General features: G+C 40.8%; 1 protein-coding gene across 3 annotated transcripts in view; it reads left to right on the top strand.

Moving 5' to 3' along the window:
* Positions 1-27,322, top strand: part of AGPAT4 (1-acylglycerol-3-phosphate O-acyltransferase 4) — a 74,186-nt gene that overhangs the window by 41,900 nt on the left and 4,964 nt on the right. The window contains exons 4-10 of one of the 3 annotated variants that reach the window (XM_048487759.1): positions 6,513-6,674; positions 7,163-7,316; positions 11,588-11,690; positions 13,676-13,751; positions 16,871-17,069; positions 20,633-20,671; positions 23,711-24,199. In XM_048487759.1, the coding sequence (XP_048343716.1) occupies positions 6,513-6,674; positions 7,163-7,316; positions 11,588-11,690; positions 13,676-13,751; positions 16,871-17,069; positions 20,633-20,671; positions 23,711-23,730 (753 nt within the window). In that variant the 3' untranslated portion in view covers positions 23,731-24,199. Of the gene's footprint in view, positions 1-6,512; positions 6,675-7,162; positions 7,317-11,587; positions 11,691-13,675; positions 13,752-16,870; positions 17,070-20,632; positions 21,845-23,710; positions 24,200-27,322 lie in introns of those variants that run through there. The other 2 variants (XM_048487741.1, XM_048487750.1) reach the window with 2 other exon arrangements.

The following is a 27,322-nucleotide window of genomic DNA, read 5'->3' on the forward strand; positions in this document are numbered from 1 at the left end:
ACTGAAGCTTGCCGAGTAAACTTGATTGGGCTGCCATTTGTATGGCTGTTGCATCTGCTTCACATCTTTCATTTTGGGGCAGTCTTAAATCCTCTGGTCAAGATCTTCTGGTGGTTTTCAGAGCTTGACTTGTTGGATTATGAGCCCTGTGCAGTTACTATACAGTGCCAGTTTTCCCATCTTTTTGGAGGGACCCATTCCTAGTATGTATGTGATGATAGTGAGGGTCCCCTGCCATCCCCTCCATTGTTATGTACAGTGAAAGAAGCAGCAGTATGGGTGTAGGCGAAATAACTAAGTGAGGGAAAGGGTGCCATCCCAGCTCTGACTCTTGGTTTGCGCTTCCATATAGTACCCATGCTGGTTCTTGGCTTATGTGACTTGTCCTCTGATCTCTGGAGCTACAATTCTTGGCTTTGACATCACTGTCCTTCAGCTATTGCAGGGAGATTTCATCTTATACCTAGGAACTATTCCACAGTGGTCAGAAAGTTATCTGCTGATGCTCTGAACTCTGTTTAGAACTTTCTGAACTGGCGAAACTTCCATGCTTAATGCTTCTGCCAGCTGAATGAAAAGTTTATTTTTCATGTGCTGTTTTCATATAGGCCCGTGTTGGCGAACCTACGGCACTCGTGCCGGAAGTGGGACGCTGAGGCCTCTCTGTTGGCACGCGAGTGCTGAATCTCCCCCTTCCCCCCTCACCCCTGCTAGGCTCGCAGCCAGGGATGCACGAGAAAGGGGGCAAATGGTGTGCAAAATGCTCCATTGATATCTTACATCCGTCGGTGGCCCTGCAACAGGTGCATGGGGTCCATCCCCCCCCAAGGCGGGGGTGTGGCTGTTGGGACAATCCACTCCGGCGGAGACACTTCCTGCCTGTGGAGACACCCAACATGCCTCCCTTCTTCCAGGCGCACAGCATGGTGCCTTCCACAGAAGAGTGACTGTGGGCGCCATTTATAGTTTAACCCCCCCACACACACACACGCGCGAGAAAGTGCTCAAGAAGCAACTGATATGCAATGACATGCCCCTCTTTCCCCCAGCTCGGCTGCAGTGCACCACCGGGTCAGAGAACAGAGTTCAAGCCGCCAGTACTCTCTAAACCTCCTCCCTCCACTTGCAAAGCTCGGCAGCCACATGCTGTATTAGCCCTTTGTTTTCACTTTTGCTCTCTGCCGCTGCCTAAGTGACACAAAACAGAGTTAAAACAAAGCTGTGCCAGACCATTTTCTCCCACGGAGCGGGCTGCAGTATCCTGAAAATGCGGGCACCATCCCCACAAAGGAACTGGCACACTGGCGAGCAGCTCGCAAGAGGAGGGACCAGGGCTGGCCGGTGTGTGCTCTCCCCCCCACCCTTCCATCATAGGCGCCCACACCTACCCCGCCAGCTGTGGTTATCCTCCGCTCCCCTCCTGCAGCAAGGCAGGGCAAGGCTCCGCAGCCGGGGATCATGGGCTCCAGTTGCCAGCTGGCCAGAGAGCACATCGGATGTCGGCCCCCTGCGCTCCCTCCCTGGCAGCCCCCGCCCCTCTCTGGCACCAGCTGTCAGCCCCCTCTGGGCAAGTCAGCTTCTTCCTCCCCACCCTGCTCCCTGACAGCCGTGCTGCCCACCCGCTTCTCTGTACGCCGTTCCCCCACGGGGGGCAGCTTCCTCCAAAGCCCCGTCCATAGGCTCTCCGGGTCATGGCACTCTGTGGACAAGCAGCACTCTGCACAGGGGCCAAGACGCCTCGGGAAAAGAGGATGCAAGACAGAGCAAATCCATATAAAAAAAGCAATATTAAAAGAGCAAAAGGAGCGCAACGACCTGCGGGGGAGTAGGGAGCACATGTCATTGTCAGCAAGATCTTGCCCCATCATTAAGTCGCTCCGGTGTGTGTGTGTGGGGTGGACTTAAATCGCCCATAAAAGACACAAATACTCCGCACCGCCATCCCTGGCTGCTATCTGCAAGTCCTCTCCCTCTCCACCCGAATTGACACCGCCATGGGTGGCATCCACAGCCTTGCCAAATACAACAACCCCCCTCTCAACCCCATCTACAGGTGTATTGTTTTCAGAGAGAAAGAATTTGAGGCTGCGCCCCAGCTGCGTGCCTCCCCGCACCCGGCGTGCGCAGCGGAAGTAACGTGAGATATGAGACTTTCTTTCCCGCCTGGCTGGCTTGCATGCAGCTTGCAAGTGTGCAGTGCGGGCTACCTGTGCCAGTGCAAGTGGCTTCCCTTACCTCTCCTGGGTGCGCGCACCGCCCCCCCCCCCCCGCATGCTGGCCTCTCATTAGGAGTGGGAGACGAGTCGGACCATTTCCAAGAAAACACACATCTTTTCTTCTTGTGAAGTTCAACAAAAAACAAAAGGTAAAACCTTGTAAGAAAAAGAAAATGATCACTGTTGACCTCTAAATCTTCCTTTATGTGCTTTCCCAAATCTGCTTGGAAATGTTTTTGGAACCAAAGAGGGAAAAAACAGTGTGGAACCCCACAGAAGAAACATTTTGTTTCCTGCATGAAAAACATTTTAAATGGTGTGTTCAAAAAACGCCCCTGTGTGAAAATTCCAAAGGTGCCCACAGGCTTACTCCTGAATAACGCGCACCTTGGAGCCAACCGTTTTTTCTAAACAAAAACCTCAGTATCCAGGTTAAATTGCCGTGTTGACACTTTGTGATAAATAAGTGGGTTTTGAGTTGCAGTTTGGGCACTCGGTCTTGAAAAGGTTCGCCATCACTGATGTAGGCTGATCCTGGTCCCTTGCTGAATAGTGTGTATCAGGGCCTAGTCATCTACATTCTCCCCTAATCTCAGTCTCAGCAAAGTGCATCTCATCAAAGGAAAACTAGGATTAGGAAGATACATTCCAGATTTCCTACTTTTTTCAACAATATCTCAGTACAATATGTGAAGTGTGGAACAAATTCACTTAGAACAAATTATACAAAGCCAGAAAGATTTATTATCCCTGCCATGCAGAATAAATTTGTTCTTTCTTTGGAAATGATATTTCCAAAGTTAGTTGGTAGTGTACAGTATAATTTGGAGCAGCACATTTTCTGCAAACTGACTTATAATGCAATACAGCGTTAGTGGACTAATCCAATTTTGGGGTTCATGTGAGGTTTGCTTGGGTGGACACCTGTCCATGGAAAGCAATTCCCTTTATGTATAAAAATAGGAAGGGAGATTTAAAAAAAAATCAGTACCACTTGAAATGGTATCAGTGCTTTATGATTTATTTGGGGTGTGTAGATCAGCTGTCTTAGTTTGAATGATTGGAAAATTCTAGTAGGGTGTGTTGTGGTTTTGTTTTGATGGTGAGTCAAGCAAATTGAATAAAATGCAGAACAATCAGTTTGTTCTGTATCAGTGTCTCCTGGTGTGAGCATGTTAAGGCTGCAACTGCAAGAGTGTAGTAACACTAGAGAATATCAATTTAATTTGTAAATCCTCAAGATTGTGCATAAAATTGAAACCGTGACAACATAAGTCTCCTTGAAAATGCATTGCAGTTAGCCTGTCTGCATGCCATTTGTCAGTTAATATAATTTGTCTTTATTACTTCCATACAAGTGTATTGTTCCAGTGAGTTATGGGGAAGAATGTGGTCTACTACAGTAGTTGTCACAGAAGAACTGAATTCCTTCGTAATGCAGTCTTATAGCATTACATAAGAATGCAATAGATGTTGTAAAATTTTCTTTTCTTTTAACTATGCCAATAAAAAATGTTGACTGATTGATATATGAATCCCCGCTTTTTAATCAAGGTATTTTATTTAAGTATTTGTTTTATCTTGCCCTTCTTTCAAGTAGCTCAGTTTGGCTTTCATTCTCTCCTCCTACTCAGTTTTATGCTGCAACAATCCGAGTGTAGATTGGACTGAGAGATTAAGATGGCCATTGGTACTCCTGTATTTTTAGTCAATCAGAAAGAAAATATTGTCGATCCTTGGCTGCCAGTGGCACCTGGTTGTATATGCTTTGAAATCACTGAAACCAGTTCCAGCAGAGGCACACAAAGTGAAAGTACGCCTGATGGTCAATTGCCCCCATTTAATCACTGTTCGGCCGCTTCCGCACGGAGGCGGAAGGACTTGGGTTGGCATAACCGACGCCGACCCGATGATGCCGGGACCGTCCGCATGGACGGTCCCAGAAAGAACCGCTGTTGCCCAGTGGACTTACCGTTCCTGCGGCCCTCCGGTGCGTTGCCGGGGCCTGGGGACATGCCTCCCCTGCCCTGCATGCCTGCTTCAGCGTTGCAGAGCAGGGGGGGGCGTGTTTCCAGGCCCCGGTGACGCGCCGGAGGGCCGGAGACCAGGTAAGTGAAGGGAGGGAGTGGGGGGGGAAGGCGCCTTGGAGGCGCTGCCGTTCGCACGGCAGCGGCTTCAAGCCGGCATTTCCCAACAACCTCGCTCCCCGAGCGAGGTTGGGAAATGCTGGCTTCGCGCCGGTCGGGCAGCACGAGGGCAACGCGGCTGCGCAGCAGCTGCACCCCCTGTGCGAATGGCGGCCTGGGGACAGCGTTTTTGCCGTCCCCAGGCCGCCATATTCCGCCCGTGTGGAAACAGCCTTCCATATGGAGACTTCTGAACCATCCCAGGGGGCTTGGAGGAACTGTCCCATGTGACATTCATATGTCATATGCCAGGTTGACACTGGAGGAGAGAACATCTGTTCATAATCATTGCGTTTGTGACGTGGGCTATGGGCCACCCCTTCTCCTTTGTAACACATGTCAATCAAGCACTCATCATTAATGAACTCAAGCTAGTGAATATCAGGTAGTCTTAAATGCACACGTTACTTCTCATCAACCTATTTTACTAGCTATTAGTATCAAAATGATTGTACTTCAGTTACTGTATTCTGTTGACCTTTCCTGCATGCTAGTGTTACTCCTAATTTTTCTTGGGAATTGATCCGCAAGCATTGGAAATGGTTTGGGCAGGGTTCTTCCGCATGTCTGCCCTCCCTGTGCATTCTTACAGTTGTGGAGTCAGTTTATTTTCTTCTTCATGTGGATTAAATCATGAGGATTTTCAAGAGATAGTGCTGTTACCATTGGTGTTCTTATTCATGGGTCACAGCACTTCCTAAGCTCTCCCCACCCCCCCCCCACCCCCGCCCCCTCCGCTCTTTTGCAAAGAAAGATAAAACGTGAAAACAGGAACTAGGTCAATCTTCCTTGCCTTGGTGGTAAAAGCAAGAAAAGGGCCACTGTACCTCTTGATAGTAACTAACAAGATGACTTTATTATTTAACACCGAATCAGCCCTGAGATTGAGATAGTTCCTGTGTGGAAAGCCATTTGTCCCCATGCTTGCTGTTGCCATACATTACAATTGGCTACAAGAGCTCCTCTCTTTCACTTTGTTCTGTGGCCTGAATGTTTAAATCAGATCATTGTTGATTTTATTATTAGTTTATTTATTATTAGTTTTATATACCGCCCTCCCCCTGAGGGTTCAGGGTGGTTCACAACAGGTTAAAACATACATTAAAACATAATTTAAACACCAATTACATAAAAACAGAACCCATTAAAAATGTGAACGGCATCTGGCTACCCCGCTCCCCCCATATGATGGGAACATATAATGTCTTTGGGAGAAGGAGGTTGAAGTGCTACACTTGGAACAAATGAAAAAGGAACCACATTCATCCAATACAAGAAGTGTTTATTTCTCACTTGTTGCTGAAACATTTCACACAGCTTGTAGTTCTAATTTCCATTTTGTCTGCTTAGTAAAGCTTCTTAATAACGTGTAAGCTGACAAAGAAGGAAAGAAGAGAAACAACAGTGTTCTGATGCAAAACGTCCTTGTTACTTCATGGCACTGCCTTCTACTACTGAAAGAAGAGAATTCTTAAAATCTGATGCAGGCTGTAGTGTGTGGGTGATTTAAAATGCCTTATAAATTGAGGGTGATGCCTGGTTTTGTGCCGATAATTATACTGTCCACAACCGGAGTACATCCCCACTCATTTTTGAAGCATACTTCAAAAGTCATTATTCAGTTGCTGTTTTCCTCAACCTGCTCCCTCCCCTCAAACTTTATTGCCAAGTTTTCCATTGCAAACTTTGAGAACAGTTTTTTAAAGATGACCTCTTCTAATTTTTGCTTTTAATTTGCTGTAAACCACTCTGTTTAAAGAAATCATATGCAGCCAACCTTTGAATACTTTAATATACAGATATAAGTGTGTTATATGTTGCACAAGATCTTGAACAAGCAGAACAATGCTAAGTTCACTTATGCTTTTGTTTGTTCATTTGTCACTTATGGTGGATATGAATCCTTAAAACTGGACTGCATACTTAGTATTAGCATTAAGTTCTTATTCCACGACTGTTTCTCCTGAAACTAGCAGCATTTTCTCCAAATAGAAGCATGAGTATAAAGAATAAGGAGATAGGTGTCTGATCTCTTTAATTTTTCCCTTTCACTGTTCTTGTGGAAGTTTCTGTTTTTCTCATATGCCATTTTTGTGTGTCTCTTTTTCAGAGTGCCAAAGTACTTGCAAAGAAGGAACTTTCCTACATGCCAATCATTGGTTGGATGTGGTATTTCCTAGAGATAGTTTTCTGCAAGCGCAAATGGGAGGAGGATCGGAAAACAGTCATGCAAGGCCTGCTTAATCTCCGAGACTATCCTGAAAACTTCTGGGTAAGTGTTGATAGTTCAGTAGAGCTGATCCATCTGAGTTTCTGAAAGGGGAAAAGATGAAAAATAAATGTGTTAAATCATCATGATGATACAGAAACTATTCAACTGGTAGAATGCTGAATATTCTGAGTCGTTTGGGTAAGACAAGCACCACTGGCTAGAAAGATCATGGTTGCTTATGTGACTCTGGTGGGCTTTTCTGTGTAAGGACCAGGTGAGCATGTGCGACATTGTTTATAATGCTCTTTGCTGCCTGGCACCTCTTAAATAAACAAATATTTTTAAAGTCCAGGCTTTCTGTGGATTAATGCTAATGAGTCAGGTGTACGTTTATGAATGATCTGAAATGCTGCCCTAACATACTTGGGTCACTAATGGTCATATGTTTTCCTCTGTGCAAAACCTCCACTAGCACACAAAATGTAAGAATAATGTGACTGTGTTTTGTGCATTTATCTTTCTGGTCAAACATTTGTTTTTGTTTTCAGTTTCTGATTCACTGTGAAGGGACAAGGTTCACGGAGCAAAAACACCAAATCAGCATGCAGGTGGCTGAAGCAAAAGGCCTCCCCAAACTTAAATATCATCTGCTGCCACGGACAAAGGGATTTGCTGTCACCGTCCAGTGTTTGAGAAATGTAGGTAAGGAAAGTCACAGGGAGCCAACTCTAAGATGTCACATAAAGTCTCCTGCTTTCATAGCTGGCTACTAATTGTCTTTGGCAGTGTGTCTGAAAATAAGCAGTTCTCACTGACTTAGACCAGCGGCTGAATCAAAAAGATACATCTACAGATTTTTGTGCTAATTCTATTCACTTCTGAGTGACACACAATAATCTCAGTGCAATGTGATTATTCAAATCCCTCCTCAAAACACTATTTTGGTCATAAAGTCTTTGGCTGATTCTTGTAATTCTCATTGGCAATTGAAATTTATGCAACTTAATTATTTATATAAGTAATTGGTCACTCTTAGGGAGACGTGGAATGTAACTTGTTCTCAAATACTTGTGTCTTTATTGCTTTTGCATGTGTTTTTCCTGACAGCAATGTGTGTACAAAGAACTGGAGAAATTATGTTACTTGTTGAAATTGCTGATGTTTAATCAGATGTCCTGATTAAATGTCTTAGGAGAAGATAAGGGGTTAATGCCATGCTTTTTTCTCCCCTAAGGAGTCTCAAAGAGATTTACAATCATTCCTTTCCCCTCCCCACAACAGACACCTTGTGAGATTGGAGGGGCTGAGAGACTTCTGAGAGAACTGTGACTAGCTAGGTTGCCCAGTAGCATCATGTGTAGGAGTGAGGAAACAAACCTGATTTTCTGAATTAGTCCTCTGCTTTTAACCATTACACCATTCTGTCTCTTACCTGGTACATAGAGATAGGACCTTTTCTGACATTGTGGGTGTGGGTGTGGTTTCTTTTTTTCGGGGTGAAGAGGCAAATTCTTTTCAAAATCTGAATATTCTCTTCCAAAGAGACAGGAGTTCTGGCTCAGTCTTAACTTCTTTGAACTTTGCTAGACTTGATGCTTTCCTTCTTAGCTCAATGATGTGTGATTTTGGTTGAAATTTAAATCCATAGATTATAATAGCAAGAACCAAAGAATTTGGCATATCCTTCAATAGACCCTCTATTCAATTTCAGAACTTGTTCAACTTTAATATTATGTAAGGATTTAATCGAGGTTTTAAATCTTGGTTGGGGTGGGGTTCATTTTGGATAACCTGCGTGCATGTATTCCTATATGGTGGCTAACTTCAGTTACTTCATAACTGGGTATTCTCCACTAGAGAAATAAAGAACATGGAAACATGCCAGAGCCTCCCTGTTTGTTTCACACCTACACTGATCTTGAAAGGATGGCTGCTTCTGAATTTGGAGGTCTCTTCCGTGCTACCCATACTATTTCTTAAACCATTTCCAATAGATTTTGGAAGGAAATATGTGTCCTGATATTTCAAAGCATATTCATTACTTTACTATTGATCTTCCTACTGCTTCTTTTCAATGCTACCTGTTGTGAAGTGTTGAGATGAGAGCTTAAGTCACTTGGAACTATTTAGGGACATAGCTGCTCACAGTTAGAGAATGTCAGGCATTTCTCCCCGAGTGAAATGTTTATCAAAAATCCTGCTCACCCAGATATTGATAGCAAGTAGGCATTTGGCCTGTGAGGTGCAGAAAGGTAAGAATTGACGATCTACAATATGGATTGACTTAGCATAACTAGTCTTGGTGACTGGCAGTTCTTTTTATTTCAGAGGACAACTTCAGCTGGTGTATGAAGGTCCATACAATTTCTTCTGATCTCTAATTTCATTTACCAGTTCATCTTATATTGCAACCTTGCACGTTAATGTCATATTTCTTATTGGATTATACATCACTTGCAGAGAGTAAAAGTACAATCTCTAGAAGCATTTTTTTCATTTTAATTTCACTCAAAGTATTTTAGCCATGGTAAATTTCTAGGGCTGCATACCTTATTTCAGCATTTGCTCAGACTTTGGGGGTATAGAGAAAGATTGCAAATGGCCAGGACCTTTCAAAAATGCCTTTCCCCCTCCATGTTGCTTCTCCTAAGTAATTGACAGGCTGCATAAGCCTGTGGGAGCACTTAAAGACCCAAAATGCTTCTTACATGAAAATAATCTTGGAATCTGAATAAATGAACAAGCATATCACAGATGTTCTTTCCTTGCAATAATGTTTACACAACCAGATACTTATTCTTCATTTAAATAAACAGTACAGAGCACATGGTGGGGGGGGAGGGGCTGTCGTGTGCAGAAACTGTTTCCTCTGAAATGACCAGTGCATATTATGCATTACTGCCCTCCCACCTGCCACCACTGTGAGAAAACCCATAATCATTCTGAGTGAATATCATGGAATAAATTCAGTACTTTCTCCAACTGGAGATGTTTCTTGATTTCCCTTTTTATTAGAACAGGCCTGGGGCTTGAGATTGGGTAAAGGACATTGCCTTTTACCAGGTTAACATACTGGATAGGTGATGGTGATAGGCACATGGGTCCACCTCTGACACTGGGCATGCATCATGTGGTTCTTCTCTGACACATAAATGTTTTATTGGATATTTAAAATTAACACTGTCAGTAGGTATTTAAGAGAACTGAGTAAAATGAGGATTTTGTGTTTCAGATCATGTGCAACAATGACTATATGTCAAATTAGAGCAGCTATTCCACTGAAAAATTAGGAACTGTTGGACCCCTCCTGTGCTAGTCATCTGAGGGCCCCATCCCTTCTCCTGCACTTCCTAGCTTTGAACATGGGAGTATGGGGGAACAGTGCCACTATTATTGTGTGTGCACCACACTTAAGCACCAAGCTCCATTCAGCTGCCCTATCCTGTTCCTGGAATTTCTGGGGAAGTGGCAGGACTTGATCCATCTGGTGTTCCTAGGGGATGGGCAGGAAGGACACACAAATTGGGTCCTCATTTTGGAGTCCAGCCAGGGTGGAACCAATTATCCCTCAGTCAGACTCTTCATATGGCTCTAATGTTATGTCATTAATCTAATGGGCATTAACATACAAACCACGTAACCCACTGGCAGCCAATTTAAGTTTGGTATTTCTTATTTATATAATAAGGAACAATGCTCATCACATACAATAATATAATTCACTGTTGTATCATCACATGAATTATTTTTCTCTTTTTTTCATTCAATAATCTAAACTAAACCTTTTCTCTTTTTTCATTCAATAGTCCTTTCAAAGGTGTATCCACATTCATATAAATCCAAGTTCTTGCAATTGATAACAAAGTTCAGTCATAAATATTGCAGTCTTCAATTCATTGCTGGCAGGAACGCATCGCACGAAATTGCGCTCTTCGGTGCCTTCATCAGTGCCAATTTGCCATTTACTTGTACATGAGGTGTTCTATAGGTAATCTGTCAATGGATATTACATCATATCAATTCGTAGCTCATTTCAATGTCTTATTGAATCCATCACTTATTAAACACATATATATATATACAATTATAACATACATATATACTGAAATGAGCAATTATTAAGCTCACTAATGTTATTAGTTCCACTTAAAAACGCTTTCCAAGAAGCTGTTAGATCCTACCACACCTTCCTCTGGTAGCTGACTCTCTCTGGTTGAAGCTATGTGCACAGTTGATAAGTAACACCTGTTCAGTGTTTTTAAAGACACAGTATTAAAGATGACAAGAAAAACCCAATGACCTGTTTAATCCAATGGAATCTGTTCTAAACTTATATATGAGACGGTTTTCTGCTTGGAGGATAATTCTGTCTAAATTCATGTGAGGAGAATCTCCTCCGTTTTTGTGCGTTACAGCAATTTCAGGGAGATTCTCCTCCAAGCAGAAAACCGTCTCATATATAAATACCAAACTTAAATTGGCTGCCAGTGGGTTACGTGGTTTGTATGTTAATGCTTATTCAGACGTTACCTACATCTTTGTTACCTTTATTAATCTAATGGGAACAATGTCCATTTGAGAAGAAGAAGCTCCCAAACTGGGATGCCTACCTAATGTGGGAACAACCAACCCCCAGAATGTTTTGCCATGTTGACTAGAGCATAGCTGGACTTGGTGGCAGCTGCTAATCCCTTCATTTCCTCTCTCTCTGCCACTGGTTCTACTTTTCAAATGGAACTTTTAATGATGAGTTTCTCTGAATTTGTTTTTATTTTCTCTCATTATATATTGAAGACTTTATTATAGCTGGAGACTTTATTTTCGTATTTATTGAGAGATTATCTTCTGCCATAATTTGTCAGCTTGATTAGGGCAAGCATACTATTAACAATGCCGATTTAGATGGGTACAATAATTAATAAAAAGAAATATATATTTGCTATCACAGTGTAATGTCTTGTCTTCCTTTGTAGTTTCAGCTGTGTATGATTCCACATTGAACTTTAGGAATAATGAAAATCCAACTTTGCTGGGAGTTTTAAATGGGAAAAAATATCATGCAGATTTGTATGTAAGGCAAGTATATTAATCTTACTGTTTTGTTCCTTTTTATAATGGAATGGTGGTTTGATGGTAAATAAAGTAGGTCATGGTACATTTCCAATTTATAAACACATTTTACAGTATATTCAACTGATTTATGTGCTTTTATGCTTGAAGAAGTATGTATGAAAATTATATAACTTTTTTGTGCATGTACACTTTCTTTTTAAATAATTTTTATTGATTTTATAACTACTACAACAAAACTAATAGGAACAATTAAACAATAGTGATCCAGTCACTCTATGCCACAAAGACAACATAGGTGTAAAACTACAAATAATTACTTTGACTTCCCACTTATCACCTGTTGTTGAAGTTATTAATAATATAATAAACTTTTGCTTGAAATAAAAACCAGAAAGCTTTAGGATCTTAGTAAGTACTTTAAACCAAATTCCATTTCTAAAAAATAGCAAAGTTAATGCCGATATAATTATAACCTTGTTTCCCTTAGTTCAAAAATTGAAGACATTTATGAAAATCCTCCATTTCTATTTAAGCATCTCTCCCACAGATTTTTATACAATTAAAACTTACATCCATTGTTTGTCTAGTAACATTCATATCTGACATTTTAATCTGTTTTATTGTCTTTAATTGAATATTTCAATAATTCAACAGCTAGATATTTTAAAGTAAAATACTTATTGTCTTCATTAAAATCCTTTAGCACTTGCTGTAAAGGTGATTCTCTGTTGCTGTTTTTTGTATGTAAAAAGAAGGCCCTCCCATTTAAGCCAAGTAAATCTGATCAGTTTCTTCCTTAGCATATCAGCTAGAAAAGTTAAGTCTTTTTTTCTTTTGTAAGACTCTCAAGGGTATTTCTTTCATCACTATGACATCTTTCTCCATCTTAAGTGGTGATTTCTGATGAGTCACTAAGATTTGATCAGCAGTTTCTTTTGCAAAGAAGAAGATGACAATATCTCTGCAGAATCCCTGTGATTTTTGAGTTTTGAGTTAACTCTGGAGACTTTTTCAGTCTTTGAAGCCATCTCTTCCTTTTCCATCTTCAAAAATTGGCTAGTGCTGAGGCAATTTTCTTTTTAAGGTTTTCTTTTGAATAATATTTTTCTTTTGGTATCCATCTCAACCTTAAGATCTTCTCTGTGGTCTGATATTTGAGATGAAGTATGGCCTGATCATGAGTTTTGAGTTCCATTTGTATAGTTAGTACTTTTTTTCCCAAATCTCTGTTTTTTTCTCTTTGTTTAATTTTTTTAACTCAAAATTAAACTTTAAATTCAAAATTCTGCCAGCATTGTGATATTTCCAATTTTGCTTTTTTGACAGTCTGTTTCAGTCTGCAGAATCTGTATATTAGCAGACATAGCTTTCATGTTTCAGATAGCTCTATTATCTTCAACGAAGCCGAGCCTGTTCTGGTTGAGGCCATTGGTATCTCTAATGTCTCTAATGGCCACTAAGAGGCACTATGGGAATGTTGGTGAAAGTGTGAGCTCCGACATCTCCACCCCTGTTGGTCTCCATGATTTAAGTTTCTGTGTAATCCCAGCCAAGGGAGATTGTCCCAGGAAAATGTATGGCTTTCTCTTGCTCTTTCCTTATTCCTGAGAGGCATGTGGCTTTCTTTAAAACCGCAAGCTGGAACTTTGACTCCCAGAGAAAATTTGAGGTCAGCCATCCTATGCCAATGTTCAAACTGGAAGTTTGAATAGTATTAATAAATTACATCAAATTAGTTTTTTTAAATAAAAAAGTTAACAAACATGAGCTGCAGGAATAAAATTCTCCCCACTGCAGTTATAATTGAACTGTACAACAGGCCAACTGGAGAATAAACTTAATATGCTTCCCCAGATTTTAAGTTTCCACGCAGATATGTCCTTGTCCAGTAATACTTTCATTTTTCTTGGATTGTTGCTGTAATTGAGAGTAGATAAGTGTGGATGACTTTGTTTTCACTGTAATATTTCCTCTCTTATCATTTGTAGGAGGATTCCATTAGAAGAAATTCCAGAAGATGAGCAGGAATGTTCTAACTGGCTTTACAAACTCTATCAGGAGAAGGTTAGTTCATTGTTCAGTGGGTTTTGTTATGATTAAAGTTCTGCACGTAGGTGGCAGTTTTGCTTTTCCAGGAATGTTTGTATTAAGGTACATTTCCAACTGTGCTAAAAAAGCTGTTCATTAGAAATTTCTTATGTGTAGGAAGACAGTGATGGGTACAAAGAGCAAAAGAAATGCTGCTCACTTCCTTAGCAGGATATGTACTTCCATCTGTTAATGACATGTTCCCTGTGTCAGGTGCAAGTCATTATAGGGAACGGCAGCATTCCCTTTTCCTTTTGCATTCCCCTTTTCAAATATACTATTCCTTTCTTAGAATCAATTTGTATAATCAGACTATTGGCTGTCATGTTTTGATTAGAACTTGATCTCATCATGCTATTGCTTTACACCGGAACATAAATCTTGCAGTAGGCAGGGGTCCAGAGCCATACTCATCTATGAAACATGTTGGGTGACCTTGGACCATTCACTCTCCCTCTTTCCCTGGGTTGTTTTGAGAATAAAGTGGGGGGGGGATCTCAAGTACACTCAACTCCTTGGTGAAATGGTTGGAGAATAAAAGGAAACAAAACAGAAACTTTTAGAGAAATTCTGAGGAGATCATTCTTGTTTAAAGACCTCCTTTTGACACGCACCTGTCAGGTAGCTGTTTGAAAAAAATTGTACACATGACAGAATTCAAACTGTGTACAATTCAATTCTGCTGGAGGACTTTACCAGTGTTGCTCTAACTAATGGTTGATGTACTTGTATTACTGGGAAGCATTGGCTCAGAGTCAGCAAACCTCTCCAGTTCTTTGCATAGGGACATTTGGGAATAGCTGTAATATGTCAAGGATTATAGCAGGTTGTCATCTACAAAAGCTTATACTGGAGTAAAAATTGGTGAGTCTTTAAGGTGCCTCAAGACTCCTGTTTGTTATATGTGTGGATGGGTATACCTTGTGTGTTGGCCATAGGAAACTGCTTTATTTTGGGTCAAACCTTTGATGACTATAGCTCTTTTCTGACTGGTATCAGCTGTTCAGGTTTTCTCTTGTCACCTGCCTGGCAAGATTTTTGTGGGGGTTTTTTTAATTTAAAACATTTGTTAGCTACCTTTCTACCCTGCAGGGATTCAAGATGGCTTAAAATATAAACAATAAAACACATAAAGCCTTTTATTTAAAATCTATAATTTAAACTGCTGGTGGGCAGAAGAACTAAAATTCATTGCCATCTTAAATAAAATATTTAGCTGTCTCCTAGGTTGAGAGTGAGAGAGCCATGTCCTCCCTTCTGTATGTACAAGGGGAATTTCTCTGGTCCATGGGGCTATCAAGGTGCCTGTGATCTTAGTACCTGGGCTGCAATTTATGTGATCCTGATAACTGGCCCTGACCAGCAAGTTAGCTGCAGCATTATGCACTAGCTGCAGCTTTCAAACACAATCTTCAAGGGTAATCCCAAGTATTATAGTAATCCAGTTCAGATGTAACTAAAGTATGAATCACTGTGGCAAGATCAGACTGAGCCAGAAATGAGCGCAGCTGGCACACAGATAAGCTGTGGAAGTACTCCTGACCACAGTAGCTACCAGATTTTCTAAGGTGACTTCTGTGTTGAGTAGCACTCCCAAACTGCAACCCTGACTTTTCAGGTGTGGTGGGGGGGGGGGGTGTAACTCCATCCAAGAAAGGGTAGATCTCAAGTTCCTAGTCTACTATTCTGTTAACCCAGAGAAGCTCTACCTTGTCAGGATTTAAGTTCCAGCTTGTTCACCCTCATCCAGTTGATTACTGACTTTAAATACTGGTTTAGAACTTCAACAGCTTCCTCAGAATTAGATGGAAAAGAAAGATAAAGCTGCGTATTATTCGCATGTTGGTGACACCCCACCCTAAGCTTCTTGCTGGACCTCTCCCAGTCACTTCATGTTGATATTAAATAGCATGGTGGTATAGGATTGAATCCTGAGGAACTCCACAGGCCAACTGCTATGGGGCAGAGCAGGAATCCCCTAGCACAGTGGTAGTGAACCATTTGAGACCGTGTGCCCAAATTGCAACCCAAAACCCACTTATTTATCACAAAGTGCCAACACGGCAATTTAACCTGAATATTGAGGTTTTAGTTTAGAAAAAATGGTTGACTCCGAGGCGTGTGTTACTCAGGAGTAAGCTTGGTGGTAGTCATTGGCTTTGCTTTGAAGCAACCATACAACTTTTCGAACGGGTGAATCACGACCCTAGGAGGGTTAACTCAGAAGCAAGCCCCATTGCCAGTGACCAAGCTTACTCCCATGTAAAGGATCGCACTTTAGTTCTTTGCATGAAAGTCAATGGGGTTTAACAGCACTTAACAGGGTTACCTACACTGCTTCCCCAAAACTAGGACTTAGGTTTAATGCTAATAATTGAGCCCAGCGGCCTAGGCCAGCCTAGATGTGTGTGTGTGAGGGGCTATTCCCCCCCCCACATGACAAACTTTGTTTGCACATGCCCACAGAGAGGGCTCTGAGTGCCACCTCTGGCACCCATGCCATAGGTTTGCCACCACTGCACTAGCACCACCTTTGGGGACTGTCCTCCCAGATAGGCCTCAAACCAGTGGTGGGATTCAAATAATTTAACAACTGGTTCCTGTATTGGGATTCAAATAATTTAACAACCAGCTGTTTACAAGTGCCATTTTAATAACCGATCCTGCCAAACAGGTGCAAACCTGCTGAATCCCACCATTGCCTCAAACCACCATAACATGGCGCTCCCTTAGTCCCAGTGCTGAGAGGCAACCCAGTAGGATAACATGGTTGATGAAATCAAAGGCTGCTGAGGGATTCAACAGAACTAGCAATGTCACACTCCCCCTGTAGATTTCTCAGTTGAGGCCATCAATAGAGGTGATCAAAGCAGTCTGTTTTCCAAATCCTGACCTATGTTGAAATAGACCCAGAAAGATCCCTTAACTGGAGATGCCAAGGACTAAATCCAGGACTTTCAGCATGAGAAACAGATGGTCTGTCACTAAACGACATTTTCCTTTGCTTCTAAGCTCTGGTCTCTCCTTTAATATCACCTATCATGATAGCAAATTGAAATCACAATGTTTTACAATCCCTTTTTTGCTTCAATCAGGACTCCTTTCAAGAGGAATACTATAGAACAGGAACATATCCTGGCACTCCAGTAGTGGTGCCCCGGCGGCCATGGACTCTGTTGAACTGGTTTTTCTGGGCCTTATTGCTGCTATATCCTTTATTCAAACTACTCATCAACATGATCAGTAGTGGCTCATCACTGACTCTTGCTTCTTTCGCCTTTGTTTTCATTGCAGGTAAGTTTTGTGCAGAGAGATTACATCTTGGAATAAGGGCAAAGGAAAGAATCTCTTTCCATTCTGTCTTTAGCAGAGCTTTTAGATATATACATTCATTTGGAATGGGTAATGGACAGGCAGAGAGGAATGCCATGCATTTTGTTATGCTTCTGATGGCTCTGGAACTCACTTAGGTGCACTTTCACTGCACTGTTAGGCATCAAAAATATTTTTCTGGATTTATTCATGTTGCTTATAGTCTGCCTTTCTCACTTGGATTTAAGACAGGTTACAGAGTGCATTAATACAATCAACAGGATGGGACATTCAGTAAACAGTTCAGTAGGATTAGGGTTGTAGAATCAACCAGAAGTCTAAAAACAGAACAAAAATAAAGAATAACTATTAACATGACACATTAAACGATTCAAAATTCCATATCAGGATGCTTGTTTCCACAAGCTGTACACTGTAGTACAGACCTCAGTACCTAATAATTTTTTAACTTTGTGAATCATTTAGTACGGTGGGATGGGGAATGGACTGAACTTTCAAGCTTTCAAATGTGCTTATATTCCTTAAACCTGAGGAGATTTTGCCTCAATATTATTATTTTTTTCCTTCTAAAAAAAGTCTGATATTCCCTCACATACCTACCTTCTCAGTCCTGCCTGATATTTAAGCTATGTACCAAGCAGTCAGAAAAGGATGTCTCCTATTACTATGCCATGCAATGAAGATTTGAATTAATCCCTCATAGCAAGCTGTGCTTAAACTGCAATCAGGCACGAATGCACCCCATTACCATGTTTTTTGCACTTCCCTTATTTTGCAATGACCGACTGAAAGCTTTCCATCTTGATCTCCAATTAGCCATAACAACCAAAAGTGAATATAAACATCATGGCCAATTGGGGCTTGTTTAAGCCATGGAGTTCTTAGTCAGGCTGTATGTGAGAGAAAGAAAAAAGGTGAGCAGGAAATCAGACGTCTTCATGCGCAATCACATCTTGTTGCAGCTAAAGTCTTAACTTGGGGATAAGAGGAATGACATTTAGGATGCTGCATTGCGGTTGTAACTACCCAGAATGCCAACCCAAGCCACTGTCATTTGGCACTATGGTGCCCCAAAAATACTCATTGAAGCTGATTTTTTTCAGTAGAAAGGCTCAGTTGTTTTAATTAAGGAACATATGGCAACTGGGAATGCACCACAAAACTTCCCAAGCTACCAGTTTAGTTAAAGCTGATATGCTGAGTGAAATGGGACTTATAACGAATATTCTTTATAAAGATGTTTCATGATATTCAGATATTTAATGATATTCAGATGTTTAATGATATTCCCATTCCTTAGTAGTACTCTCAGTATCTTTTTCCATTTAGAAGGGAATGCATGTTGAACCATCTGGATTCCTTGCTGAGAATGTATTACCATTGGAAGTCAGGGGAGCTATTCTTATTTTTATCAGTCAACAGCACTTCATTCATTAAAGATGTCAAATTACAATGGAATATGAAACACTTAATGCCTTACATCTAGGATCTTTGTGTTTTTGCTCACATTTCTGTCAAGTCATAACTAGTGGCACTGATGGTAGTAATTTCTGGGACTGATGCAGGAATAACAACACAGATCCCTTACTCACAGGTGGGGGACTGGAAATGGGGCATAGGACCTTTCATTCCGTTCACCCATTAATAACACAAACATACATTGGTGGGGGCAGTCAGAGGTGACTTACAAGTGAATGGGAATGAACATATAACACAGCTTGTCCTATAACCATGGTTAAGGACTGAGCAATGTTAGATTTGCAGCAGGCTTGATCTCACAACTTTGTACCGTCTGAGGAGAACTGAGGAGAAGTTAGTCCATTTGCTCTTCTGCATAAAACAAGACTGAAAGGACCCCCCAACAGTACAGTTCCAGGCATTTCTTGGGAGATGGATAGCTGAGAGAAAAGATGTGTTTCTTGGGAGATGGATAGCTGAGAGAAAAGAAATGCAGGAGAAATCTCCACCTGCTGGTTCCTTTCAGTAATGGTTGGTTGGATACAACACTGTGTTTGTTTTTTATTTCTAAATCAGTAGTGGCTAGTGGCAGGGAAGGATTCCTTGGCAGTATTCAGTATGGAGGAAATAGTGTGACCTTTGTTGCTAATTTTATTTATTTATTTATACATGCACACACACACACACACATATATATATATACACATACATACATACACATATACATATAAGTATTCATACATACATGTGTGTGTGTGTATACACACACACACCTTTTATCTTAGTCAACACCTTCTTTTATCTCAGTTTAGCTCTTGAATTTAACAGCAGTTAATTCTTCTGTTACATCATCTGAGCAACTGAAACTTCACCAGTTGTAACTTGGTAAAACAGCAATACAAGTTTTTTCCCCATAAAAATTAAAGCATGAAGTAGCTCATTTAATAAGAAAAATAAGCTGTATGAGCACAAGCCTGATTGTTATGAACCTTTTCAATTCCTGGTTGGCAGCTATTCTTTTATGATCTGAGGTATCTTCCTTAAAATGGCCAACCAGCGAGGATCTCTTCCCCCTTGCAATGTCAGCCATCGGCTTTTTTCCCTTTACTCCACAGAAGTATGGTGTGGCTCCATTCCTGTTCTTACCACCTCTTGTTCCATTACAAATTCTGTGCACTCACAGCCATTGTCTAGCAACAAGATATGCATGTTATTGCTACTTGGAAGTCTGAAAGTAAGCATCCCAGTTTATAGACCAACAGTTGAGATCACATTTAGCTGATTGCTCTTTTGTTTACTAAGGATGCTTCATGTAATGGTGGGAAGGAGAATGGGTTGTGGAGATGAAAACTGAAGCAAATGAATGACGGAGGGAAGCCCGCTGGGGAAGAAATCCCCACGCATCCCTTTCTGAAGTATGGTTTAGGGGCTGCCAAAAAACTCATCTGTCATTTTCACATCAATAAATGCTGTATAATGCAGACATTCCAAAAGGCATGGAAAACTCCACTATGTAGAGAAAACAAACAGAATGAGAAAAGCTCAGACAAATTAACTCCATTAAGTTGTATATGTGAGATCCAATTTTTTTCACTGGGTCAGAAATGAATGTGAGAATTTTGCCTATTGCAGTCACCAAGATTTTGCCTTTTTAGTCACAGATTATTTTGAAGCATGTAAGCAGCTATTTGTTAGTCAGTAGACTTATGTTTTTGGCAATTCATTATTTTGCTTTCATACAGCTCTCAAAAATGAAGTTATTGAGATTTCAGAACCCTGGTTTTGTTGATCTCTTTTAAAAGTGAATGTTCCATTTCATAATCCTCTGACCTGGGTTACTTGATTTATGATCATGGAGAATTTTCCTGCAGCAGCAAACTGAAATGAGAAGAATATGTCCTTGAAGGCATTTTGTTTAATTCATGGCATAGCAGCCTTTAAAACAGAAAGTTGCTTCAGTTGGTACATGGTTTTTACAATGCATATAACCTGTGGGGCTTCCTGATTCTGTACCATACCAGTTCACAGCACTAGCTTACAAAACTTGGTTCACTTTGTCAAACCAGAGATTTCAGGATTTGGTCATCCCATGCCTTTTCATTCAGGTAAGACATCCAGTGTAATTTGCAAGCATCCTGCGAGAAATTGGAGTTCATTTCTCTTGCCTGTAATATTCAATTCTTTTTCAAACCATATTTTCTCTCTCTCAAGGTGCCTCTAATCTTAGCCATCATATTCTGTACTAATGTATAGTATCTATGCTATATCAATACTTGGTCTCAACCTCTATTAGGAGCAGGTAGTTGGCATTCTGTTTAAACTAGAACAATAGTATAGCCAAGTAACTTGGGTTACTATACAGTGAATAAGTGTCTACTTGTAGCTGTTAATGTAGCTGGACTCTAGAAATTTATATTGGAAATGACCCTGTAAGCACTGCTGTGTGCAGTTGTCTGCACTGAAGTTTAATTTTTTATGATATTTTGTACAGTTTTTGCACCAAGGAAAGCAGAGTCCTGGAATTCACATAAGTCAGGCAAGTGATTCACAGTTGCATACACACACACGCGATAATATCCTTTTGTTTGGAACAGTCCACATTACTAAAGTACTAGCCATTGGAAAGCCTGCTTACACGTATACCCCCTAACCATACTCTAGGCTTCTTAGGGCCAGTATATACTTGATGCAGGAAAGCAACCCAGTCTGTGTTTTTTTCTCTTTAAAGGCAACAGCAGCCTTTAAAGGGGAGGGACTTGTATCGGTGCCATGGCACACAGGGTTTAATCATTTCCGTATGCTGGTTTCCCAATGCAAATCTCTCTCATTAATACACACATGTGCATTCCAAAACAAACTAGTTCATTATGGATATCTGCACATCTTTCCCTGAGGTGCAGATTAACAGAGGTCGGGGGGGGTGGGGGGGGAGGGGGTTGCTTCAAGTATGCAGTGCAGTGGAGAAAGTGCTGGAGCTCTGAGGCAAATTAGGGGTCACTAGTTATTGCTCACAAGTTTTCAAGCTTACAGCAGGTAAAAAGGTTTTTGCATGTGCTTGTTTGGGGCCAGACCTTCCTGCTTGGACCAAATAGTACAGTTCTGTCTATAGTTGCAGAAGCCACAATCTAGTACCAGTGTGTGAGCTGTTGTATGGAAGACTTTTATTCCAGTACTTGCAGTTAGAATTGAAGAGATATGGTTAGATAAAGTGGGTTAGAAATGGTTAGATAAAATGTTCTGAGATTTATTTATTAATAACATTTATACCCCAGTGGCGTAGGAGGTTAAGAGCTCGTGTATCTAATCTGGAGGAATCGGGTTTGATTCCCCACTCTGCCGCCTGAGCTGTGGAGGCTGATCTGGGGAATTCAGATTAGCCTGTACACTCCCACACCCGCCAGCTGGGTGACCTTGGGCTAGTCACAGCTTCTCGGAGCTCTCTCAGCCCCACCCACCTCACAGGGTGTTTGTTGTGATGGGGGAAGGGCAAGGAGATTGTAAGCCCCTTTGAGTCTCCTGCAGGAGAAAAAGGGGGGATATAAATCCAAACTCTTCTTCTTCATCTGTCTGTAGTCATATTCAACATGGCTGCAGAGGAAACAAGATTAGCTGCCAGTCCGAAATGATGGTACTGTTTTCTTCATGCGACTACTTGTAGACATAAATAGGTCCCCCGTGGACCTCTTGTAGAGTATCTAATCTTGGATGGTGCTTGTGGTCCATTGGCTTAACATAAATGCAGTGTTAGCGCAGAAAGAAAAAGCAGCCAACCACACACTGAGGCAGGTGAACCAACTGTCAATACAAGGTAGTTCCTCTTTTCACAGGGAAATACTAAACTGAGAATGTTTATGAGTTATTACAGCAACAACAGTGTTATTCTGACCTTACAAGGCCAAAGGGTTTTAAATTTTGGTACATGGTGGAAGATGGGAGCACAATTATTTGTGTTCTCATGCAAAGTTGCATCAGAAATTATTCTTCTGTTGACTTATCAGCAGCATTTTGGTGAATGCCATACCTTAGAGGCCAAGAGGAGTGGTGCTGGGTTTTTAAGGTGGAATTCAGAGTGGTGCTTTTCAATATTTAATGATAAGAGTATCTTGAGATGCTGTGGAATGTTTCCCACCCATTCATTTTACAGGCAAGAGAAGCTAATGTAAAAAATAAGCATGAATAATGATGAGACGTCTAAAGCTCTGCATGACTACAATTAGTACATAGCCTACAGTAAAATTAGTACATATCCTGCAATAAAAGCTGCGTTTATTGATTGGGGGCGGGGGTGAAATGGAAAGAGCATTATTGTTAGTGTTCAGTGTATTCAGTAATACTCCTATGTGTGCTATAAAATTAATGTTCTAGCAGAGTCTGTTCAAAGTTTTTAAAGCCATCATCTCTGCAGTCAATAGAGCTAAATGCTGCAAGCAGTGGTCTGTTAGGCAGTTGCAGAGCGAGGGAATGCTGCTTGTATTAATGACACGTATTGCATGTGTTGTTGCATGCTTAGTGCATGCAGGTTAGCTGGGACACTGTTGAAAGAGCTGGCTTTTAAAACTTTCAAGCAACTGTAGATTTTAATTACTGAGTTTTTTCCCAATAAAATTTGCCGAAAAGCAAATAGCGATGAATTTTTTTGACTACAGTAATGTATCTTCACATAACGCATGCAAGGTGTACAATCCAAAGCTGCAGAGTTGAAAAGAAAATGGCAAAATAAATTTGGAAATTTGCCATAGTTATGCACTACAGTGGGAGTTGCATTTTGAAAATTCAGGACTAAACAGATAACAGTTATGTGTTATGTTATTGTTTACAGATCAGACACCACCCAGTTTAGCTATAAAAGGTATTCAGTTCATTGAAATGTTGTGATGATGGAAGTATTACGGTATATTAGGTGCTCTAATTTACTTTCAATGGTGCTCTAATTTTAGGTGCTCTAATTTTAGGTGCTCTAATTTTACTTTCAATACACAGTTTGTAACCAACTATGTTAACTATTTAAGTAAATTAGAACTCTTAGTTAGAAGCCAATTTCATTTTAAGAAATGTATGTAGGAAATGTTGCTTTCTTCTCTTCCATTTCTTTCTTTTTCATATTGTTAGGTTTTGATTCTTATTCATTTTTTCTTTTTTCTCAGGTTTTGCTCTTTGTTTGTGATGATTGTAAACTTGATTTAAAAAACTAATAAAAATATTTTTTTAAAAATAAGAGATACACAATTTGTTTCACATCTTGTTTACCAGTGGTGATCAGCCAGCCTGTCGAATTGCTGTTCAGGTCTTTGCAGCCTGTTCACATCCATTAATTTAAGTTTTATACTCATTTGTGGTTGTGAAGGAAACTAATTCTTAGTGATGGAATTGAAATACACACAATGTGTTGTTCTGGCATAATGACTCAAGCTTCATCCTATTTGTCTGTGATCTTTGGCAATGGTTCCTGAAAAAACCAGTTTTAATTTTGTGTATGTTAAAATTTTCAGTGTTTTAATATGTGCAAAGTATTGGGAAAGCCATATTAATTTGTCATCCACTTCCTACCCACTTCCGAAGTTTAGACATTTCGTATAAGGTCAAAATAGTCCCCTTTGCAAGCACCATCATTATTGACCCATGTGGTGATGTCACAACATGAGGTTTACTTAGCAGACTGTGTTTCCAGGGTGGTTTGCCATTGCTCTCAAGCCTCTAGCTTTATACTATTGCCTTTGCCCCCACAAGCTCTACCTGAGCTGAGCCAATAGTATAAAGCTAGAGGCTCAAGAGCACCCTAGTCAGAATCTGGCCTCAGCCAGGCTCAAACGGACCCTTGCTGCCCCCCACTTCATCATGTGGATGAGGGAAAGGGTGAGCCCCTCTGGCCCTGCTCCCGATCGCCACATGGAATTTCAGGATGGGGTGAGCTTTGCTCATGTGCAACTGTGCGCCCTCCCAAACTCCCTGGGACACAGCTGTTGGGGGGGGCACCTAAGGTTAGCCCCGGGTGTCATTTTGTTAAGAAACGCTCCTGTCCAAAGAAGGCAAGGTACTTGAGAAAGAGTAGATTTCACCAGCTCCCCGAACCAGCTAGAAGCCTCATCTGTCGGCATCTGAAGTCACTCCCATGGGACTCCCAAGTTTCAGAAAAAAGCTTGAGGGGGTGGGAACCCTATGCTGCTCATGATACTTGGGATTCAGCACTATTTTTTTTTAAGTTGTATGCCTAATTTTGTGTTAAATTTCTAAATAAATGTCACTTTGGTTTATGTGACTCAGTTTTATCCAAGGATTACTTAAGGTTCCTTGTCATTCAGACAAGTTCTTGTCATACATGATATTTGCATGTTGTTTATGATTTTCATACATGGGCAGGTAAAATGGTATGGTAGGACTGGACTGGTGAAACCAAATATTTTATTGGATCTACTATTGTCTATGCTGGTCTGGTATCCTTACTTACTTGGAAATTAGAAGATTAGCAGCTGCACTGTGCATCAGCATGGAAGCTGATTTGTCTAGCCCTGTTCTTGAGAAACCATCTTAAAGAGGCTTTTATGGCCAGACTATATGTGGTTTTGATTAAAGATCTGAGTTTAGCAGGGACGTAGGTATAGATTTTTATGGGGTTGGGTGGTGGGGCCACACCCCCACAAGCCCCACCCTGGCCTCAATGCTTATAAAAGCAGCTCTCTGAGGCCAGGGATGGCAGACTCCCCTGTCGCCCCGCCCCACCCCCCACTGGTATAACAGCAGCAGTGGGGAGCAAGTTACAACATTAGGAACAGTAATTAACTTTATCTTTCCCATTACAATAATTTGCCCTTGTAGTCTGTTCTTGCAAGAGGTGTCAGAGTATCTTTCTGATGATGTGGACTATTTCTGAGGAACCAGTCTAAGAAAACATCCTTCCCTTGCAAGATAAGCTACAAAATTATCTAATACAGCAAGCATTGATGGCTAAAGTCATAAAAACCAAACCTACTTTCCATTCAGTGAGACTCCAGAATCTTATCATTATCCGCCCTAATTGCTTGTGTTTAAATACTACTAAACTGTTTTGCTGCAAGTTATTGATAAGTATTTTTTTTATGGAGCAACTAGGGAAAAGAAGTTAATCAAAATATCAGCCAATGCCATATTTCTACAGTCTGCTCATTGAATTTTCTGCTCATTGAATTCAATTTGACCAATACTGAAACAGGTTATGAGTGAAATGTTTGGAGTTTCTGGAAATAGGTTTCTGCAGATACAAAGGGTTTCATACCAGTTCATTCCAATGGTTATTCTGGTCTAGGCAACAACAGTATAAACTTCATTGATCTTGGATTAGACAATATTATCATTTCATTTAGCCTTTATTTGGCATAAACAGTATAAAATCACATCTAAATCGCATCTAAATACAAACTTGCAAGATTAGACAATATGAAACCACATCAGAGGTATATTCAGCTTGCTTTGTTGGTGAGTAATTTCAAGGAGGCAACCGAGTCAAGTTCTGGGATCAGCTCCTCGTTCTTTGGAATGGCCTGCTCAACTGCTACTGTGAAAACTGCCTCACAAATCTAGAATCCAGTTGAATTTACTTGTGACTTAGTCCTTTTGGAAGAAGTTGTAATTGACCCAAGTCACGTTGTTGGTACATATTTTTTATTTATTGCCTGTAACTGGATTTGTGACCTTTGCCTCATCTCCTGTCTGTCTGAGGGTATGTGCACATATGGGACTGGACACAGGGTTGGAGCAGAGGACGAAGACCTCTTTTCTTACCTCCTAATCCATCTTCTTTCTTACAAACTAAAGCTCAAAAGGCACTCTTCATGATGGTACTTAAATCTCACCTCTCCTTGCATGCCATTGTCTCTGTTTCTGCTACTTCAAATACCTGTTTCTAGCCAGAGCAAGCGCAAGTGGGAGATTGGGGTTGCTAATCTATCGCGCAAGTCATTCTCAGTAAGGAGACCACATTTCGCTAGCCTCTCCCATTGGCTCCTACTTTAAAAGCTTTTCATTCAGCCTTAGAGGCCACTAAAATGAATGCAACTGTTTTCAACAACTTTAGCAACTAGATTAGTTTTAATAGGATTTGGCTGTATAAGAGCATGAGCATTTATCTTTGATGAATTGTGCATGTGTGGATGTGTCTGTGCTTCTTCTTTGTTTCTCTCTCCCCTCCTTCCTTTTAGGATTCTGCTAGGTGACTAATGGTTAAGGATCTTGAAGAAGGCTTAAAGCTAGTAAGTGAAATTATTTGAGCTCTCCCAGCAGCCAAAAAGTCTCCAAGGGGAATAATCACAATGGGATGCAGCACTAGATGGCGTGAAGTCTGCACTTCTCTTTTTGCTCCTCCAAGCTGCTGCTCAGAGTCTAGTTAACATTTTTAAGTAACTTCATTTTCCATATATTTTTTTCCTTTTTATTGTCTGCTTTTGGAAGAAGACATTATTTAAACTAGATAATAAGCTGATATATTAGAGGTGGCCTCTGCCCAAGCTTGTTAATTCCATAGTATTTTTTTCATATGCTGCAATTATTTCAAGTCCAATAGACCAGCAATAACAAGAACCTTGAGGGTGGGGAGGCAGGTGTTGGATCAAGTCCTAGTTGGGAAGTTGGAATAGAATCCTCAGGGTCTGTGGCTCCATTAATTTCCCTGGTGCTTGAATGAAGTTAGTTAAAGCAAGAAATGAGCAATATCAGGATTGCACTTGGGGTCAATATTTTTAAAACATTTACCTACTAGTCAGGAAATGTGGATATGAATCCTTTGA

This window comes from Sphaerodactylus townsendi, linkage group LG01 (genome assembly GCF_021028975.2).
Source record: "Sphaerodactylus townsendi isolate TG3544 linkage group LG01, MPM_Stown_v2.3, whole genome shotgun sequence".
NCBI lineage: Eukaryota > Metazoa > Chordata > Lepidosauria > Squamata > Sphaerodactylidae > Sphaerodactylus > Sphaerodactylus townsendi.